We start from the raw sequence: 22,607 nt of genomic DNA on the forward strand, positions 1-22,607 counted from the left end.
ATACATCAAATGGCCAAATTTCATGTTATTTTAATTTTTAAAAAGATTCCAATCATATAAAATCAGATATTGATAGAAGGAGTGTCCACAGAATATCTTTCACAAACCTTTTTGAAAAAGAAAGGGAATGTGAGACAGTGTTAGCCAATAGGCTGCAATGCAAAGAATAGGAGAGGAAAACTGCCACTGTGCCTTGAAGGGCCTCACAGTGCACCCTGTATCCCATCACACCTAATGGGTGACAGTTAGGTCAGTTGATTTTTCTGGCAGCTTTTAACAGGATCCAAGAGCATTAAGCTCTGCCCTTTTGGCTAAAATATAATTTCCAGTCTTTCCAAAATCTTGATTTCCACTTCTATTCCACATCTTTTCAGACAGAGTAAATGTAGGCCTATTTCTGACAGTAAAGTAATGTATTTTTCTTTCAAAACTGCCTTTACATTTTTTGAAATACCCCTCCTGTCAGAAAAATAAGTCACAGAGAGACCCAACACAAAGTCTTTATTTTCTGCCTACCAGAAGATCATCTTCCAAAATCCTGCAGCCTCTGTCAGACATTTTCTGGAAGAAAACTAAAGGACAGACAAGGGATCATGCTGCATGGATTTTTAGGAAGAAAAAGCATGAAGAGGTTGCTGGATTTTCAAGAGACTAAGGGGAAGGTAATTTTCCCACCAGGAAGATATTTTCCCACTCCAAAGATTCCCTTAGGGGCAGAGCTAAAGTGAAGGGGCACCAAAGGAAAAGATGCTGCTCCCGATTGGCATTAAGGAGCATGACATTAAAGAGCATGACATTAAGGACGGGCAATTTGCCTAGATTTTTGCTGTCATCATGCACGCAGTCAAGGCACTTCAAGCCAAGACACTATCTGACGACTAATGTAATGTTAAAAGCACCATACTTGGCATCAACCCCACCGCCATTAAAACCACCACCACTGTAATCAAATCGGCCTCATTCAACGTTTAGAACCAGAACACCAATGGTGTCTGTTCAAATTTCACCAAAATGGCTTCAAAGCCTTCAGAGAAATCGTATACCTGCGGTCCTGATTCAGATTACTCAAGAACATACTCATCATCACAAGTAACTCATGAGATACATTTATCCAGTTAATCTCCGGGAGCTTACATATTGCCAAGGTTTTCTCCATCTACGGATCCCATATCATCTCCTAAGCATCCACCAAAAACATCGCAATCGTGGACTCTGCTATTAACTACCACCACCTACAAAAGAATCTGGGACTCCAAGGAGGCACCATGGTTCATTCTAGGTCTAGATCCAGACGAACATCTGGAGGGAGGTCTTCTTTTCACTCTCAGTCTAGAAGATTGAGTAGAAGGTCGAGGAAGAGATCACACTTTTGTTAAAGAAGACATGCACAATTGTGGAGGACCACCTCCCATTTTTCTATCGGAGACTACTCACCTACTCTGACAGACACACAGCCACCAAGAGTCTCACCAGCTGATGACCTTATGACCTTCAATGATGTGCTGGTGATGGCAGCGGCAAAACTGAACACTGCCATGGCCACTTTAACTACGTTAACATCAGTTGCATCATATTCAAGACCTTACATCATAAAACATCTTAAGGCCCTTATGTCCATTGACACTATGGCCCTCATTTTAACCTCGGCGGTCTTTTTCCAAGACCGCCGAGGATCCTCCAGGCCGAAGACCGGCAGTGTTGGTGGTCTTCCGCCAACCATATCATGACTGCTGGCAGCCCTCTGCCCTTTTTCGGACAGAGAGCCGCCAGCAGCCATACTGGCGGTCGGTGGTGACGTGGAGGCTGCTCCACCATCACCGAACACCACCCACCGAATAACATCCCAGTATTCGGCGTGGCGGTGTTCTGGTGACGGGGTGCTGGCGGCAGAGCAGCCCCCATGGATCCCGTTCCTTCCAGGAGGATCACCGGAACAGGTACGGTGATCGTCTGTTAGGGGAGGTGGGTGGGGGAGTGTTGTATGTGCGTGCATGGGGGTGTGCGTGTGAGTGTGTAGAGGGGGTGTGTGAGTGTGTGTATGCATGCGGGGTGTAATGTGTGTATGGGAAATGTGACGTGTATGTATGTGTGCATGTGCGCATGTATGCGTGCATGGGGGTGTGCATGTATGTGTGTGAGTGGTGTGAGCGTGCGTGTAGGGGGGTGTGTAGTGGTTTCTGTGGGTGTGGGGGGGTGGGGGCGGGGGTAGGTAGGTGGTCCTACCACCTTTGGGAGTGGTAGGGGGGGTCGTGGGTGTTGGGGGAGGACTCAGGGGAGGGCGAGGGAGGAGGGGGGAGACCCCAATCAGTGCCAGGGAACAAATTCCCTGGCACTGATAGTGCCTACTGCCATGGATTTTGTGGCGGTACAAAACTCCACGAAATCCATGGCGGTATGCGGGGTCCTGATACAACCGGCAGTCTAGTGACGGCCGCCAGGCTTGAGACCCAAGTCTCCAGCCCATCGGTCGTTACCACTGTGGCGGTTGGTGTGTGAAAGTGGCGGTTTTGCATGGCAGTAACCGCCATGCTCAAAATCCCTTTTTTTTCCGCCTGCCTTTTGGAGGTATTACTGCCACTTTAGCACCGACCGCCAGGGTTGTAATGAGGGCCTTTGTCTACTTGAGACTGCTGTGCAGCTGTTCATCACGCCTACATCAATAAAGTCTGCACCTTCACAACTCATAAAAATGTTCAGGCCACCAGGATCAGAACCCTCTGTTTCTCAGACAGGATCCTGTGCCACACTCGGTTATTGTGGCTAGGGCAGAAAAAGTGCACACAGTAGCTCTTTGGTTCTCCATTCCATCGGATAAAGAAAGCAAATGTATGGACTCTGTAGGCAGGAAGATGTGTGGAACATCTGCATCTACTATGGAGGTAGCAAATAATTCTGCTTTTGTTGTATCTCCAAAGATATTGTGACAAGTTACTTAAAGAAGACATGCAAGACCTCCATGAGGTGATTAATGAATAAATTCTTGTCTCTATTCTTGTCTCTAATCAGATCATCAGCTGGTACAGCAGACCTCGTGCTCATGTGTGTTGCCATGGAATCTGTACGAGGTGCAGTTCCTGGCTTAGACGGACCGGTCTGAAGACAGAAGCAGAAGAGAGAATATTAAATTTGCTTTTGGGAGGGACTACGTTGTTTGGCTCACATTTAGGTGATGAAATGTTACGCATGAAGACAGAACTGGAGACCATAAAAGCTGCTGAGTTGGAAAGGAAATATGATTACAGAAGATGATAACAGGCCCTATGATAGTTGATACTTCTCTCAGATGGTTCAAACCCCTCACTGACGACATCAACAACAGAGGCAGCTTTATCATCCTCATAGTCTCCAGTGGTAAAAGTTAACAACTACAGCCTGCCACCGCAGGTAAACCTCCTGCCAAACAACAACTTCCTTCTTCCTCCTTCTCTGTTTTCTCTCAGGTGGAGGGGAAGCATAACAAATTACTTTCACGAGTGGCTGAAAATAACCACAGACAGATGGGTCCAAATATTGTTTAGAATGGATATCCTCTCTGTTTCAAGACCCCTCCTGTATTTAGCTCTCCACCCACAGCATCAGCTTAAGGAGTAAACATATTGCTACAGAAAAAGACAATGGAGGAAGTTCCTTTTCACCAACAAGAATTGGAAATGTATTCATGATACTTTTTGGGTGCAAATAAAAGACGAATAGAAGAGTTCAGTCCCATATTAGATCTACAAATACTGAACAAATTCATAAATAAAGAAAAGCTTGTAATGCTTGCACTACATCAGATCTATCCTCAACTACATCAAGAAGAACACTACTGTCATATACAAACCGTACACAAACACAAGAAAGTTCTCAAGCACTTTCAATACTAAGTCCTACCATTCAGACTAAAATCACTCCAGTGAACGTCCACAAAACATTTGGCTTTTGTCACAGCACCTCTAAGGAGCCAACATTTTTAGTATCTATCTTTACCTATATGACTGGCTAATCAAAGGTCCATTCACAAAAGAAACTCTAAAACATTTTCTTAACACTCTTTCCAGCTTCGGTCTTTTGGTCAACCTCAAAAACTCAACAACTTACCCAGTGCAGAAGATACACCCTCTCTGGGCAATCTTGGATACCAAATCCACAAAAGTGAATCCTGCAAAGATAGGACTATCATCTAAACCTCTGAAGTGTCAGAATTTATTGCAAAACCATCACCCCATGGGTAGACAGATATTGTCCCTGCTAGGGCCGACAGTGTCCTGTTTTTCCTGGCTCCACATCTTCACATGAGGCCTCTACAACAATGTCTATAAAACGAGCAGAACCAGTTCTGAGACAGCTGAGAACAAAGACTGACTGTTTCACTATCCGCAATCCAGTAGACCAGATCGAAAATGTAACCAAGGGCATTCCATCAGGATCTCCCAAAAGAAACTAGTCACAGATGCATCCCTCCAGGGATGGAGAGCTCGGATAGGCTTCTTGAGATTAATGGTCATAGAAAGAGAAAACCTACCACATCAACCTACTAGAGGTGAGAGCGGTTCATTTGGCATAAATGTCCTTCTTCCTTTCAATCATGATAAACTTTCTTCTGGTCCAGTACAACAACAATGAATTATCTGAGCCAAAAGGGAGGAATACATTCAAGACCCCTCTGTCAAGTCATTATTTGGAAATGGCTCATAACAGGGAACTCATTAAGCACAGCTGTCCACCTCCCACTATATTCAAAATGAACAACCAGACTCACTAAGTCAAATATTTCAACAAAGCCGCAATTGGGTTCTAAGCAATGAATTTGTAGAGACTATTTTTCAAGATGGGGCATATATTCATATGTAACAACCACAAAGTACCCTGTACTCATACTCCTGGATGAAAATCCAGTTATTTGTCACTGAACTCAATTTCAGTACCCTTACTGGTTTGTCTTGTGGAATTTCCTTGTGACTCATACAGGAGTACCAGTACGGGGTACTTTGCGGTTGTTATGTATTACTTTAGAAGCACTATCCTCTGATCCAGTGTTGTTTTTGAGACATCTCTCCCTCACTCTAGAAGGTGTCTTGACACACTCCTTAGAAATGGTGTAAACAGCTATCATATAGACTTGTTTTCAGGGGTACAAAAACAAGCAATTCCAAGATTACATCTCCAGGTTTTACCAACCAGGGTCAAAGGGCAATGCTCTTTTTATAAACTGGTCAAATTAATTCTATATGCATGTCCCTAATAGCCCTCGTTCCAATGTTCATGATAAAATTTTACCAATCCCAAACCAGAATGATAATGAAAGTACCAGACTGACTTCGCCAGTGGTGATTTATGGAACTCCTTCACCTATCTGAACGCCCACACAAACTGCTGTGCAGACATAGGGGGTCATTCTGACCCTGGCGGTAATTACCGCCATGGCGGAGGTCGGCGGTAGCACCGCCAACAGGCTGGCGGTGCTCCACCGGGCATTCTGACCGCGGCGGTACAGCCGCGGCCAGAAGCGGAAAGCCGGCGGGCTACCGCCGACTTTCCGCTGCCCGTCTGAATCCTCCATGGCGGCGGAGCGCGCTCCGCCGCCATGGGGATTCAGACACCCCCTACCGCCATCCTGTTCATGGCGGCTCTCCCGCCATGAACAGGATGGCGGTAGGGGGTGCCGCGGGGCCCCTGGGGGCCCCTGCCGTGCCCATGCCAATGGCATGGGCACGGCAGGGGCCCCCGTAAGAGGGCCCCAAAAAGTATTTCAGTGTCTGCCCAGCAGACACTGAAATACGCGACGGGTGCAACTGCACCCGTCGCACCTTCCCACTCCGCCGGCTCAATTCTGAGCCGGCATCCTAGTGGGAAGGTTGATTTGCCCTGGGCTGGCGGGCGGCCTTTTGGCGGCCGCCCGCCAGCCCAGGGCAAATGTCAGAATCACTGCTGCGGTCTTTCGACCGCGGTGCGGTGTTCTGACGGCGGTACCTTGGCGGACGGCCTCCGCCGTCCGCCAAGGTCAGAATGACCGCCATAATCTCCTGTACAAATTTGGAGGACAGGTAATACACTCCAAACTTCATCATGGAACGGAACAGCCTAGCTCCTGAATTTTCATCAATTAAAGTACACCTTGCAGCTATAAATGTATTTAGGGAATCCCCTTCACAAACCTCCTTTCCTTGATTATCAGTGAGTAAGGATTTTTTGGAATGCATTAAAAATCTTTCTCCTCCTGATAAGTCCCCTTCTCTTCATTGGGAACTTAAAACTGTAATGTCTAAATGAATCCTCTCTCCATTGGAACCCATTCACAAATCTTCCCTAAAACATCCCGTGGATGACTGTTTTTTTCTTTAGTTGCTATTACCCCTACAAGCAGAGTAGGTGACATTCAGGCTTTATGCTCTGGTGACCCATACACAGTATCCCATAGTAATAGAGAAGTGATTTGAACCCACCCAGTTTTCTCCCTAAAGTGGTTTCAGATTTTCACATTAACCAGACAATCTCTTTACTTATGTTCTTTCCTAATACACCAACTCTATTTAAGACATCTTTGCATTTTCTAGATATTAAAATAAATTTGAAATTCTACCTACACGAGACTAGAGATATATAATAAACAGACAGTCTTTTTATAAATTACGGTCTAGTAAGAACAGGTTTACACCCTAAATAACAGCCCATTTCTAGATGGATTGTTTCTTGTATACTTTTGTCATACCACTTAGCGAGAAATCCCTTATCTTGTAGACCTAAAACTCTCTCTTTCTGAAGAAAAGCTGCTACTTTAGCTCATCTTAGAAATGTTCCTGTTTCAGACCTCTTTTAGGCTGCTATCTGGAGATCTACTTGCACTTTTTTAGACACTGTCTGGATTTAGACTCAAACTGATACTCTTTTAGGAACCTTTCCGGATGATTGTTGGGGCGGTTTTAATGTCTTGCTAGCTTACTTATGGGATGAGATTGCTAATATATTCAGAGCTTATGACTATTGATGAGGAAAAGTTACTTACCTGTAAACCTAGTTCTTTTCTAGGGGAATCCTCATTATAGTCATTTGCACTCTCCTACATCAAAAGACAAGAAATATTACAGCAGTCATCAATCTTTGCCCAGGATCCTCTAATTTTCCATAAAAAGTGACTGCCCTGTTACCTGTTGGGCTTTGCATTGCAACCTATTGGCTAACAATGTCCCACATTCCCTTTTCTTTAAAAAAAAAAAGGTTTGTAAAACCTTTTCATTGGTCTCTCCTTCTTTAAGTCACTGATTTTGGATAAGCAGTGTCTTTTTTAATTTAAGTTAAATTAAATGTGGCCATTTCTAAACCTTTGCAAAGGCTATAAACCAGGGGTGTGGAATTCCCTGTAGCCCAGCGCCCAGGACATGTTGTTTGGGGTCAAGGACAACAAGTTTTCAGGTTTATTTTGTTCTTTGGACAAGCAGGCCCAAACCCCTGTAGCACAAGCTCTTTAGCTGCCAATTTACAGTACCACATTACAAAGCAAGGAAGGGAATTGTCTGCAGTTAGGGTAATATTTGTGTCCATATGTTAATGTTGTTCAAACTTGTATTTATGGTTCAATAATTCAGAGCCTTTATTATTAGGGTGAGCGCTCTGAATAAATGTTGTAAACTCGGACTGTACTGCTGACAATGGTTCCAGTAAAAAAAAAAATAAGTTTAGACATCTCATATTTGATATGTGGAGAAATGAAAGGATCCATGATTATATCTGGCTTAGTGGTCTAGTGGTGGATGAGCCAATGAGAAGGGACACTATGAATAAATGTGGGGGAGGATGTAGTACTGGTGACAGGCCCACTACTAGGCGCCATGCTGAAATGTGTTGGCCTTACTGGCAACTGCATGTTATAAAGTTGAAATAAATGTTTATGAACTGAGATAAATTTCCCCTCCTTTGACTTGAGAAAGTGCTTCCTGAATGGGTGCCACTGCATGGCTGTTGGAGAAAGGACTGATGGCACTAAGTTATATATATGCATTACTGAAAATAAAGTTTTCTTCGTAAAAAAAATGCTGTGCCATTTCTCTCCTTGGCCTGTACTTTACATGAAAACGGTGATGGGGAAGTAAAATAGTGGTTAATGCAATATTTTATATATATATATATACATAGATATATATATATATATATATATATAAATTTTTTTTTTTTTTTTTTTTACGTATTTAAGAGGTCTGGGATCCTGCACATTGGCAGGAATATTCACTACTTATGACTATGACGAGGATTACCCTGGAAGACAACAGAGAACTAGGAGTGCAGGTAACGTTTCCTTTTGGCGCTCTAACCAATTGCAAGGCGTTACTCTGCACTTCTCCTGTAATTGAGGGTAAAATTATGAACTGTACTATCGATCACACTGCATGTGTGTCTCCAGACTTCCACCATGAGTACTTAAAGAGGAGCAGTGTTGGGTGGCAGAGGGTAAGTAAACATTTTTAAAACAAATGTTTGTTCAAGAGCATGTGCAGGTGAAAGTATGCTTGCATGTATAAATGTGTGCGTGTGTATGGTATATGTGTGTGCAGTTATCACTAACCCAAGTGCACAAAAAATGCTGTACTTTGAATTGTTTTTCCATTTTTTTCTACATCATGAATCTCTTATTTGGCATTAATTAAGCATTAACTGTTGAGATCTATTTTTAATTAAAGTCATATAATTGTGACCGTATCTTTGCACTGCCATCTGATGGTCAAGATTGACAATTTTGAATTGAGGACTTTTTCAATCTCAACAACTTGGCATTCCTGACTGCAGTTTGATTTTGTACACTGAATCATAATAAGGCAGATCAAATGTTCTGCAAAACCCTTAAAATATGGTTTTGCTATACAAATATATCCATATCGGTCAAGCTTATTTTACAGTCCATTGTGCTATTGTGCTGTCTGTTGTGAGGCATATTGTGGCTTACCACGAACATAGAGGGGCTTGGAGCCTACCTATTGTTTATCATTGGTTGACTTTAATTGTGGCTCTCATTTGCCTGCTTTCTATTTGTGCCCCAGCTTTTCAATCTTCTGCTTGCCCCTTTACGATCTCTTTGATTGGAAAGCATTGCTGCTTCCACCCCTTGCTTTTCAAGCAATTTTTTTTGAGTGAAGCACTCCATTGGAATGCATGTGTTTTTAAGGCCAACTTCCTCGTCTGCATCTAACCCCCCTGCACTCCATGTTGCCCAACTGCTAAGCCCTGTTGCTTTTGCATGTCTGCTTCTTCCCATTGCTCCCTTCACTGGTGCCCTCTATGTTGCTTTCCCCAACAACTGTGTTGCATTTGCTCCTGCGCTCTCCACGTATTGCTTTGATGCCCACCCTGTGCTGTCTTTGCCTTCCCTTCTACTTTCCACTTTGTTGGTTTGCCTTTCACTGACCGCTCTCCCCCATATTGGTTTCACTCCTCCCGCCCACTTATAAAAAACAAATGCTGTTTCCGATCCCACTCAGATCAGTTACTATAAAGGAAAAAAAAATGTGCAAGGATCACGCACCCACAAAATGACGTGTACTGCTGCGTCAGATTTTTTTATTTTCTCTAGTCATTCTGCACAGCATCCCAGATGCTGTGCAGCGTGGTAAAAAAAAACATTGCAAAGCCAATAGGTCACAAAGGTGAGTCCTACTGGCTTTGCCAGTGCTCGTTTGTCATAACTTTATGATGAGCTGATGGTTTTCTGGTTAAACCAGTACGGGCATTCCAGGTTATTCCAAGCTAAATTCATGACTGTGCCATGTTACTCTAATTTGCTAAAGAATGCATTTACAAAGGTTTTTAACTTAATGCACAAAAACAGTATAAAGCTGCATTACTCTTGCTCCCATTTTAATAAGTAATACGCACAATTCTGCATTCTGAACCTACCCGATTTAGGTCAAAGTCTACAAGACACGCAGCTGTCTGGTTTGCTAAAGAAATCTTGGGAACATTCAGAAAGCTTCCCTGGGAATGCATTCATCTGTTGCTTACCATTGGCTTTGTAGTTTGTGATTCACATTTTCTGGATTTCTATTTGCTGTCTTTTTCTTGTATTTATTTTAAGCTGTCTAGGGTAAGGTCTTCTCCTTGTATTCTTCCAGGAGTGCCCCTTTCTGTAAACAGGCCTGTAAATCTTGTACTAATCTTATCACATTTGATGTACATTCAAAGACAGAGGTCAAATGTCAGGCTCTTTCTTCTGAGGGAGCTCGGTATTTACCTTTATTTACCTGACATCAAAGTGAAAGGATTTATGTGACAATATTGTTTGATACTGGGGACAGGAAAGGTTTTTTTCCCAGCACACAACAGCATTTAAATGAATTGCGCAAGTATTCCAGTATTAAGAAAGCAAAAATGAAGCACATTTTTGTTAATTCTGAAGTGTGTTGGAAACACATACATCAATACGATCAAAATAATCAATACACTAGGTTATGCCATTTCCACACATTATCGTTTGAGCGCAATATAGTTTTATTAGTAAAACTCTGTGTCTGTGCAAATGTAATGGTCACTTGAATTTAAAATGTGTTGACTGTAATGGCAGTGTGCCACCATACCATGCATACTCCACTCTACATCATTCCACTCTACACCACTCCATGCCACTGCACACCACTCTATGCAACTGCACACTATGCCACTTCACTTCACACCTCTCTATTCTACACTAGTGCACTCCGTGCCACTCTACGCCACTCTGCAACACTGCACTCTGCGCCACTGCACACTATGCAATACTCTCTCTGGCAATTCACTTAACTCTAACATTCAACTCAACGCTACTATAATCTACTCTGCACCACTGCACTGTACATAATTACACTCTTCACCACAGTACGCTATCCTGCACCACTCCAAGCTACTTCACTCTACTCTGAAACAATCTTCTCTTTGCCACAAGACTTCGCCACTGCACACTACACCAGTGAAAGTTAAGCCACACTACTCTGCACTACTGCACTCTATGTCTCTGCAATCTATGCCACTGTTTGGTATCGATCCCTCCGCCTGGTCTCCCATTTGGTGGCCACAGACCCTGGGGACACTTCCTACCCCTGTCAAGAAGGCAGGAACCTGGGCATCTTATTTGATGATAGACTGACATTCAGAGATCAGGTGAATGCACTCGCCACATCAGACAAATTCTTACTTTTATTCCCCACAAACTCCAGAAGACAGTGATTGTGACCCTGGTGCTTTAAAAAATTGACTACTGCAGCACCTTCTATCTTACCATGCAACAAAAACTGCTGAAAAAGCTTCATATCCTTCAGAATGCAGAAGCTTGTTTACTACTAGGCATCCCGAAATTTCAGTCAGCCTCCTAGGCCTTACACAAACTTCACTGGTTGCCCACCAGGAAACAAATTACTATCAAAGACCTCTGTATCACCCATAAGGCCCTATATGGTGCAGGTCCTGAATCCTTCAGAGAGAGCCTTTAATGGTATACCCCTCCTAGAAATCTTTGGTCTTCTTCAACCAAGAATGTCAGGACTCCCCGGTTTAAACTAGCCCATGGGGAGGCAGGAGTTTCATTGGCTGAACCGCCAAGCTATGAACAGCCTTCCACTATATCTAAAATCAGAATCCACCCTGCTCAGGTTCAAGAAAGACCTAAAATCCTGGCTTTTCACACATTAATTTCATAGCACTGCCTCCTATAAACTCACTGTCACAGCACTGTAAGACCTATGTAAGCCACAGCACCAAGACACCTTATGGCATTGCATGGTTTACAAAAAAAGATAAGATTAACACTAACACTAACACTCCACTCCACTCTATGCCATTCCACTCTGCACCACTCCACTCTGTGTGGCTCTCTGTTTTTGGCTTTCCTGGCCACAAATGTTAAACTGGACTGCAGCAGGGATCCTTGTGATGGATTGGTTGGAAGGGCAAACTGACTCAGGGCACCCTAGTGGCATAGCACATGGTCAGCGCTGCCAGCCCAAGGGCTTCAGATCCTGAGACCACATTGGAATCTCAACTCTTTGAGATGTGTGGGAGTTTGACCACACAGTGTCTATTGGATACCTTGGTGGGGAGGGAAGCAGGGAGCTCAGCACCACAAAATCACATCTTTAAATATTTACAGTTGCAACACACTCAGGGACAGCTGAGTGCAAAATGAATGGCCCCTCCAGAGTTCAACCCCATTGAAGTTAAGGTAGTGATCTTTCTCATGTGTAAACAGGGTATTTCAGAAGCTTACCGCTTGTTGTTAGTGGAGGCACTAGACTGATCTGCAAGCCAGAAATCCAGATGAGTAAGTGAGCTGGTGCAGTTTGAGGAGGAAGTGTTGAGAGAGGCTAAGATATCACCCTGGGAATTAGCAGTTTAGGCCTCATTACGCCTTATCCAAATCATGTTTCCTACACATAACCTACTACATCCCCAAATACTGGGTGGATGGACAAATGCCAGTTCCCTATCAGAGATGTCACTGGGAGTGTTCTTCCAAATCGTGTGGTCCAGCCAAACAATCCAAATTTAATGGCTGCAAGTTAAAGATACACTCACCAGGAGCCTGAAGTGCTTAACGCAATCTACCCCTAATTATGAGTTTTCCAGATTATGGAGGGTTCAGAGGACTGACATAATATCACACATCACAACTGCTCAGATAATGCACTGCCTTTCACAGACAGGCTGAGGAGACTGTATTATCATGCTCAGATTGGAGAAGTTGTCTACCTAACATATGGAGGCCTGGCCAAATAACAAAATATATTGGGTCCATGGTGGCGTCACTCTAGGTAATTTCAGCAGAACATAATGTCAGACTCAGCGTATTGTATGTATGGTTGCTATTTCCCTGTGAAATGTTCTGATTCCTTTGTTCATTTATGGCTACCTGAATGTATCAATGTCTTTCTTTTATTATATTCTGTAACAAGCAATAATTTTGGTTGTCCAGTAAAACTATAATAAAAAAAATCAAAACCAACCAAGACACAACAACTAAAGTAAAAAAGACTACAAGGCAAGAATCTTTATTTACTAGTGTAATTAGGTAAGTCTCTCCATCACAAAATCATAAATGAGTTAGGTTGAGTCTTACCAGATAACTCCATCTTGGAAATTTTGAATATTAGGCTACCTTATTACACTCATTAATGTAATTCAAACTGATACTTACATGGACTTTCTCAAGATTTATCACCAAGGAGAAAAAAATGACAACAGAAATCCCAACTTTTATGGCAATCCACATTTACGCTTTACCCCCACCGCTCCTTTTCTCTTGAGTAGCTGTGCAGCCTGATCTAAACCTCAGACACAAAGATCTCTGCCCTCTCAAACCTTTTTACGTTGTAAGCCCCATTAGTAAACATTGCCTACATTCCCATTCGTCCTTAGCACTTGGTTAAGTCCTTAGCCTCTAAATAGAAGAGTGGTTGCTCTGCTTTTAAATAAACCCAGCCTAAATTACACTGATACCTGGAAGATTTTCCCATTTTTCTAGTTACATCAGAAGTGCAAAGTCACAGAGGACAAACGTCCTTCTTCTAAAACAAATTTTGCAATATCATTCCTTTCACCACATAGTTATAGTAGTGAATGCATGTCATGTGCTCCCTACAACCTTGATTATATTATATCTGTGTGTCTATATTATTAATACAATCCCGTGTTAAATGGCAGTTTCTTTCTAAAGGTGACAAAACTGGTTTAAGTTAGATGGCACTGGTTATTTTTAGAGGGCATTCTGTCAGGCGGTATACAGTTGTGTCAAATGCCATTGGATAGCGGCATGCACTAATGGACAGTATCAGAATGTATTTCTAGTGGAACTGGAGAGCATTTAGGTAGTATCATGAGGTGGTCGGTCGTGTTAGGTAGCAATTTGTTTTGCCAGCTAGCATGGGATTCTGTCGGACAGCACTGGGTCATACCAGGCAGGGCTGGCTAATTCCAGGCAGTGCTGCACGACATGTGATGACTAGGTCGTCTTCTTACCTGTACAGGGACATAAGTAATGTTAATGAACTGGAAGGGAGTCCATACTTTCCAGTTCATTTTCAGTGCTGACCAGTAGCCTTTTTTCATTCTCTCACACAATGTGGAAAGGCTCTTCCCCTGAAAAAACAAAGGAGTGCGGAGTAGTTATCATCAGGAATACCACAAGAGTGATTGAATGGTAGTAAAAACACAGACAAAGCAAAATACTGTTCTACATCCCCTAAGTAGTTCTGCTTTTGCAAGCCATTTGAACTAAAGACTATTTGAATATGTAAACGATTTGTAAGTATACAAGTATACTTTCGGACCACAATTCATCATTTTATTAATAATTCATCTCCACTGAGATCTCTGACTAGCCCATATTCCTTATGACTTACTCATGCAAAAAAAAAAAAAAAACCTTCTGCCATTGAATACTCTGAGGGCCAGATGTAGGTACGTTGGAAATTGCGACTTGCAATTTGCGAGTCCGAGCGACTCGCAAATTGCAACTCGCAATTTGCTATGCAGAAAGGTGTCTCAGACACCTTCTGCGACTCGCAATGGGGACGCAAAGACCCACTTCATTAATATTAATGAGGTGGGTCGCAGTTTGCGACCCCATTGCGAGTCTGGGCACTCACGGGGATGGTGGCCTGCTGGAGACAGCAGACCACCATGTCCGTGACTGCTTTTCAATAAATCAGTTTTTTTTTTCCATCTGCAGCCCGTTTTTCTTAAAGGAAAACGAGCTGCACTTGGAAAAAAATACCGAAACCTTTCGTTTCGGTGTTTTTCAGAGCAGGCAGTGGTCCATAGGACCACTGCCTGCTCTGAAAAACTATTTTTGTGTTCATTCACAAAGGGGAAGGGGTCCCATGGGGGACCCCTTCCCGCTTTCGAATGTGTTACCATCCACTTCAAGTGGATGGTAACTGCGAGTTCATTTGCGACCGCTTTTGCGGTCGCAAATCAACTTGCATTGCGTTGCGAGTCGCAAATAGGAAGGGAACACCCCTTCCTATTTGCGAGTTAGAAACGCATTTTGCGAGTCGGATCCGACTCGCAAAATGCGTTTCTGCATCACGTACAGGCTTTTGCGCCTCGCAAACGGCGTTTTTCGCCGTTTGCGAGGCGCAAAAGCCTTGCTACATCTGGCCCTTAATGCTTTGGTATTCTGGTGTCTTACCCACACTTGTGCAATGCTGTTCAAGATTCACTTCCAGAATGGAAATACCTAATTTATAATGCATAAGACAATATGCCAGGATAATACACAGTTAATTGCAAGTTTGGCCATTTATGTATGGAAGTCACAGACAGATACTACTGATGCTGTGAAGTCTCTAGAGCCTTTCAGATAACAGACGTTCAAGTGGCATACACATATTCTGCATGTATCACTGTCCATACCACTATGTTTTACAAAAGTATTTTACAGTCCTGTTCATACCTAAAGGAGCATTTAGTATTTCTTTACTATGTTTATTACTTTTAAGACCTTGATGTATCACTAAATGGACGAGTTTGAACTATCTTCACTCGTGCAAAAACATAAAAAACATTTACCATAACTGCAAACACCACTCCTAAAGAATGGTCAAACAGAATTCAAATGAACCCTCCCTTAAATCCTGTGGGACCAACATGGCTAACTGTTTTAGTATTAGAACACTTATTAAGAAAACACTGTTGCAACTTCTAAGGAGGTCAGAATAATTGTTGCTCTTGAAAAAAACAACCTCGTGTCTTCAAAAGAGTAAAGAGAATCTTTCAAAGTCTCATCATGTTTTCAAGATATCAGCTTTCTTAACCTGCGTGTAAACATCCACTCCTCAGATGTTGAAATTCTGAGACGTGCCGAGGCATGCAGGGAACCCTTGAAGAGAGGCAGAGTCTTCAAACAGATTTATTATACTGGCTGAAGGAACATCACTCAGGGCCTAAATTCTTTCCTGGAAGTCAAAGAACACTGTGCTACTAACTAGGCCTAATATAAGCCACATTGAAAAGAGAAATATTCCAGCAGTGAGAAAATAGCCTGAAACACCTAATGCCTCACTGAATATTGGATCTGGCTGGCAGGCAACCACCGGACAATAATGCCCCCGGGCTTATTCTAACCAAATAAAAGTATCTGTGAACTCTTTCTTAACACTTAATATTAGAGAGAGAGGGGACGCAGGGTCCTGGCTCCGCCACTGCTCAGTGGTTGCAAAATTGCTACACTATAAAGAGAGGGACACCCTTTAGCAGCCTGCATATAAAGTTGGCCCATTCAGAGAGGGCAATGGTCAGGTGACTCTCTTCCCAGAGTATTCTGCAGCTGTTCAGGTCAAAAAGGCCCCTTTCCTAGAGGTCAAGTGGGCACTACATGAGGAGGGCCTTCACTACTCCTATTTCCAACAAAATAAAAATCATAGCAGATGGCACATCTCACTTCCGACACGACCTAGAGGAAGCGTGGCCTTGGATTGAAGAATACCGAGCTGGTGAGAAGAGGTCACCGCAGGCCCCAGCAGATCGAGGGGAGAAGTGGAGGAAAAGGCACCGCTCATGGGGGTGGGTATTGACCAAGCCCGCCAGAACGCAAACAGACAGGAATAAGGCAGCAGACCTGCAAGCGGCAGTGGAGATCACTGAGGTCAAGATAACAGACACAGACAAGGGCTCTGCCTCAGGGCACAGAACTTGGGGCTCAGACATTGAGGGGTCAAAGCCGGCTGTTGACCTCCCATCAAGGCGTCACTCTCCAGACAAGCGATGAGATTCTGTAGAGAAGTGGGATGGGCTCACAGCCGGGAGGGCTGCAAGTGGTTTCATGAGGCAGGGTGGAGGTTGTGGGGGGGCACAAACCTTCCTTGTGATTTCCCCAGAGGCCCCACTGGGTGCACTGAAATAGTCATAGAGGGCGGTGCGGAAAGCCAGAGACTTTAGCCTATTCTCACCTCTGCAGATGGAATGGAGAACAGATGTTTGGATTGCACTTCTGAAGACTACTGTTTTGTTAGCCAGCCGTCACTGGGCTAATCTAGGGCTGGGGAGTTAGGATACTTCTTTTCTTTTGTCCTTATGGTTTACAGTATAGTGTGAGGGCGTACCCAGGGGGTGGGGAGGTTGGATGTTAGAGGCGCAACACGACAGCTGTCATGACATCCTCACTACATACAATTCAATTTATGACATGGAACATTAGAGAGATGGGGTGGTGGCTATGCAACATAAATTCCACTGGTACCTTAAGATGTGAGGGTTCATATTGCCATGTTACAGAAACAAACCTTACGAAAGTAGAGGTGGACAGACTACAGCACCACTAGTGGGGCAGGTTCACACCACCACATACTTGGCATTTGCTAGGGCCGGATTGATATGGGTGATGGCGGGTGTCCCATTTGAGGCAACAGCGGTCAAAGTAGACCAAGAGGGTAGGTATGTCCTGGCTGAAGGCCGGCTGTGTGGCAAGTAGGTGGTGCTGAGGAGCATGTATGTGCCTCACAAGGATCACACCCCTTTCCTGAGCTCCCTTTCGACACAGTTGAGCCACCTGGCAGAGGGTGCCCAGAGGGACCGCTCAACAACCCCCCCACCCCACTACCTGGGGCACCAGTCCATAGGCAGAGGGTATGAGGGAATGGATGACATATAGGGACATGGAAGATGTGTGGCATAATCAACATGCCTCAGGACAGGACTGCTCTTATTACTATACCATGTATAATGTACACACAAAACTGGACCATCATATTTGTGTGATGAGGCTGTGCCAGTATGCAACATACTGAGTACCTTGGTCGCATGTTATCTGACCACATCCTACTCTTATTGTCCTTTCAACCGGTAGATGAGTGCCTCAAAATTTCAACATGGTGATTGCACTCGGTGGTACTTCCAGATGTTGCCTTTCAGGACACCTTACTAGATCAGATAGTGCAATACTTTGATATGAACCCTGGGACTGCCTCGAGAGGCCTGGTGGAATAAGGTAGGGTAGATTATATGTAACTTGTAAGAACATATTCTAAAGGAGTAAAGAGGGAGAGAGTAAGGGAGATAATAGTAACTACCAGGAAGATAACACATCATAACATTGGGTTTGGCTGGTACCAAATATCGACAAAGGTTCTGGGCTCCATAACCTGACTAGACTATTATGTAGGTTTAGAGAGGAAATTTAGTTTAATACTATTTTTGATAAATATTGATATATTGCAAGGGAGCCTACCCGTACTATATAAAAATCCCTCGAGTATCCTTATTACTGTCGAGTTGTGGCATCTCTATTCACCTGTGAAAATGAAATGACATACCTGCTCATCTGTAATCAGTTATTTTAGTTCTGTTGTGACATCATATTACTTCCTACCACAACCTGCAGCCAAGGTGAAAGGCATGTCACAGAGTATAATTACAGCTGCAGATTAAAGAATGAGAACAAGTACTGGCTTTTCCTTTCTTCTGATTTATATTTCTAAAGTGAACAGTGTTCAGCAAAAAGGTTTATAATTTGCACACTATAGGTCATTACAGGAAAGAAAAAAATCTGTCTTCGTGTTGCTACACATTCTGAGGTATAGCATTTGTTTATTATGACTTATATTAAACTGATTCTAATATATTTTGTGCTACAAATTACTAACTGCTTTTGGTGTGTTTAATTTTGCACTACAAAGTTACTTTCCTGTCTGTATACTGTGACTCTCCAGTATTGGTATCTTACAGAGATTCATGTGCCTGAACCATCCCTGTTGTTGAGATGGGAGTACCACAGTATCTTCCTTAAGTAAGCAGCACAGAGCTAAACTAAGCTTTAAGAGCATAACATGGCCACTGTGTTACCTTACCTGCATTGTTAAAAGGGAACAAAACTTCAGCCAATCAGGACACAGTAGAACCAACACCACTCCCCTCATGGGCCAATATACCTCAGATTTCTTACAAGAGGGTGGGTTTAGATTTTGACTATGGTGCACATATGAATCTACGAAAGATAAAGGCTAGAGGAACCACAGAATACAGATATGTAACTTGATTTTTCTCCAGTATTGGATCTTCCATACATTCACATGCTTGAATCAGAATAATTATCAGTAAATAAAACCTATATCGACAATTAAGTGTTGAAAAACGTTAGACATTGTATTAAAAACAATATTGTTAGAAGATGGAGGGTAGCAGGTGAAATATATGTTTAACAGGCTCGCCTTATAAAAAAGGGATGAAGAAGAAAATATGGCATCATTGTTAATCGTCGAATCAATACAACACCGTCAAGTAAACATATGGATGTTCCGCCATGTAGCAGCTCTGCAATAAGGGATATATCCCCAAATAAAGCATTGGAAGTTGCCCTAGTCTTGTAGAATGAGCCTTTTCAGCCCCCTGCAAAAGACAGCCTGCCTCTTGGTAGTAGAAGACTACAGTCACTGAAAGCCAGATTGCTACACTTTGTTTGCCAGTATTATTCCCTTTCTCAGAGGACCGTATGGAACCTGTAGTTGCACAGATTTTCTGAAGATCTGGGTTCTTTCTGCTGTACCCTTAGGATTTTTGAAAAAGGTCTTAAACATCACTGGCTCATTAAGATTAAATTCTGGAGGCACTAAAGTGTGAAATTCTGATTTCATAGAAACAGCCATTGTGGTTCTTGTTGTTTGCAAATAGATCCAGATTTGGAGTTCCCCATTTCTGGAAGATGCATCTCCATTGATGGTCATTCCGTTCTGATGCTTAATACTTCTTTGATTTTCAACTCAACATGTGGGTTCATTGATTGCTTGAACCTGGGATGTGTCACACTTTCTGAGTAAGGCTGACAGTCAACTTCCAAACGTTCTGTGTCTCTCTGGAAAGTAGTCATGCCCTCACTCCTTCCGGTTTATGTAGTACGATTGTTGTGTTGTCTGTACGTACCAATAAAACGAAACTTAAAATCCTACGGTTGAAAGCCTCAATGCCTAATGCCTCTGCTCGTGGTTCCAAGAGACTGATGTACATTTGAGGCTCTGGAAGTGACCAATTTTGGTGGAGCTTTAAGTCCTGTCGATGAGCTTCCCAACTTTCTAGGAAGTGCTGATGAGCATTATAAATGTTACTGTACTGAATGCAGAAAAGTCAATCCTATTGATAAGTTGCTTTCTTGTGTTTACCATCTTCTGTGTGATCTTGGCAATGTCGTTGAAATAACCTTGGTCTTGTGAACACTGACTGTCTAGTTCTTCCTGGAACAGTCTCATTTGTAAGCAGCAGTTTGGATTCAAAGGGATGAAGGATGATATCTCCAGGAATGATTTTTAAATGTGTACTAAAGTAGACTCTTTGCGTTGGGGCTTGTGGGCAAGTGCTGAGATCTTTCTTACTCTCTCCCTTGTGAGAAAGGCTTTGCCCTGTTTGATCTCTAGAATTTCCCCCAAAAAACATATTGTTTTGTCTGCTTCTAAGGAAGAATTGCTCCTGCTGAGTGTTAATCCTAGAGTGTTGAAGACTTGAAGACAAACCCTTTAAGAATTTTTTGGCAGCTTGAGCTGAAGGGGCGTTTGCGAGCCAATTGTCTATTTAAGGGAAGTTTGATGGCCCAATCTCCAGAGATGTGTTCCCATTTGGAAAAAATGCATGGGTCAAATTCGGGGCCAAAAGGAAGGACTCTGACCTGATAAAGGGTACTGGCCACTTCAAATCTTAAGTATCTTCTGCTGGAAAGGTGATTTAGAATGTAAAAATATACATCTTGAAGTTCTAGGAACATCACATAGGGGATCATTACGACCCTGGCGGCCGGCTGGCGGTATGTTGGCAGTAACACCGCCAACAGGCTGGCGGTGTTCCGCCAGCAATTATGACCGTGGCGGAATTGCCACGGCCATACCGCCGGCCCCTCCACTTTCCCGCCAGGATTCCGCCTGGCGGTCATAATCCCCAGGGCAGCGGTGCCAGCACCGCTGCCCTGGGGATTATGAGTCCCCAACCGCCGGCCTGTCCATGGCGGTGCACACCGCCATGGAAAGGCCGGCGGTAAGGGGACTTGGGGTGCCCCTGGGGGCCCCTGCACTGCCCATGCACTTAGCATGGGCAGTGCAGGGGCCCCCAGGCATAGCCCCGTCGCGCATTTCACTGCCCGAATTTCGGGCAGTGAAATGCGCGACGGGTGCTACTGCACCCGCTGCACATCAGCATTGCCGCCAGCTCTATTACGAGCCGGCTGCAACGTTGATGTGACATTTCTGCTGGGCCAGCAGACGGTAACACTGTTACCGTCCGCTGGCCCAGCGGAAATGTCATAATAGGGAGACAGAAATACCGCCGGCAATGGTGGTATTCGGTCTCCCGCGGCCTCAGTGGTCTTTTGAAAAGACCGCCGAGGTCTAAATGACCCCCATAATCTCTCTTGTTCAGCAACAGTAGCATCTCCTGAAGAGTAGCCATAAAAAAAATATTGTTTCTTTAGGAATTTGTTCAGGAGCTGTAAATCTACCATGTGTCTCCATTTGCCTGATTTCTTTATGAGGAAAAATAATAATAAACACCTGAATTCTGTTGGGAGGGAGCACAATTTCAAATGCTCTCTTGTTGAAGTGGTTGTTTTTTTTCCAAGTGTAATACTGGAAGGTGTTGGATAGACATTCTCTGAGATGAGTTTGTAGGTGGCATGGTGACAAAGTCTACATTGTGCCCATTGAGAACTAGTTCCAGGACCCAACAGGCTGTTGTAATAGACCTCCACATTTTCATAGAAGTTGAAAATGTACCCCCCCTATAAAATGACAGAGACTCATGGCTGGTGGCAGAATGACATCATTGGTGTCTAGAAGATTCTTAAGATCTTTGTTGTGCCATCGCTTTTCTACAAGATGTCTGTCAGGAGTAGGTGGACACTCTGTATTGTACTGTTGTGGAAAGTATTGTTGACTATATCCTTGCTGAACTGGCTGGTAAGGCTGATAGTGGTAAGATTTTGTATTCACATCTGTATGGATAATGAACTTTCCAGCTAGCCCCTAGATCAATCAGTCATTTGTAGAGCTGCGATCTTCGCTATTGGACACCTAAGGATCCCACCATGTCAGTACTGGATTTGATAGATTGTCAAGCATCACCAACATGCTTTCCAAAAAATGCTTCTCAGTCATGAGGGATGTTGAGAATTTTGGTTGTCTAAGGACGGCTGCCCCTGCTAGCTGTCGGAAACCTACAGAGGCTATGTACATTGCTGCATCCATATATCACAGGATATTCTTTCTCCTTTTTTAATAATGGCTATCACATCATTCCTCTTCTCCTCAGGGTGGTGCTCCATATTCAACTTTAAATCACACCACATCTGTCAGTTATATTTTCCCAGAATGGCTAAGAAACTAGAAGCTCCGACAGTGGTAGCAACCATAGCTGAGAAGCATTTCCTCTTCACTGTCTATTGTTGTAACCTCTATATCAGGTGATTTAGAACAAAGGGTAGAAAGGTTTCTTGACATTCTGCGGGCTGCCTGCATAACCACTGAGTCTGGTCGTGGATGACATAGGCCGCATGCTGGAGAGTTTTCAGGACACATTTATGTTTCATCTAGGGTCATAGTTGGCTTTTGGACACCAGCAACTCTGACTTGTTGCAGTGGCGATTTCTTCATCAACAGAATCATCAACGGTGGATCAGTTGACGGTAACTTGTGTTTGTCATT

General features: G+C 43.5%; 1 protein-coding gene across 2 annotated transcripts in view; it reads right to left on the minus strand.

Annotated features, from left to right (window-relative positions):
* PXMP2 (peroxisomal membrane protein 2) overlaps positions 1-22,607 on the minus strand; it is a 109,084-nt gene that overhangs the window by 27,969 nt on the left and 58,508 nt on the right. The window contains exon 5 of one of the 2 annotated variants that reach the window (XM_069214644.1): positions 13,951-14,070. In XM_069214644.1, coding sequence (XP_069070745.1) covers positions 13,951-14,070 — 120 coding nt within the window. The remainder of the gene's footprint in view (positions 1-13,950; positions 14,071-22,607) is intronic. The other variant, XM_069214645.1, reaches the window with a different exon arrangement.

This window comes from Pleurodeles waltl, chromosome 11, assembly GCF_031143425.1.
Source record: "Pleurodeles waltl isolate 20211129_DDA chromosome 11, aPleWal1.hap1.20221129, whole genome shotgun sequence".
In the NCBI taxonomy this organism is placed as follows: Eukaryota; Metazoa; Chordata; class Amphibia; order Caudata; family Salamandridae; genus Pleurodeles; species Pleurodeles waltl.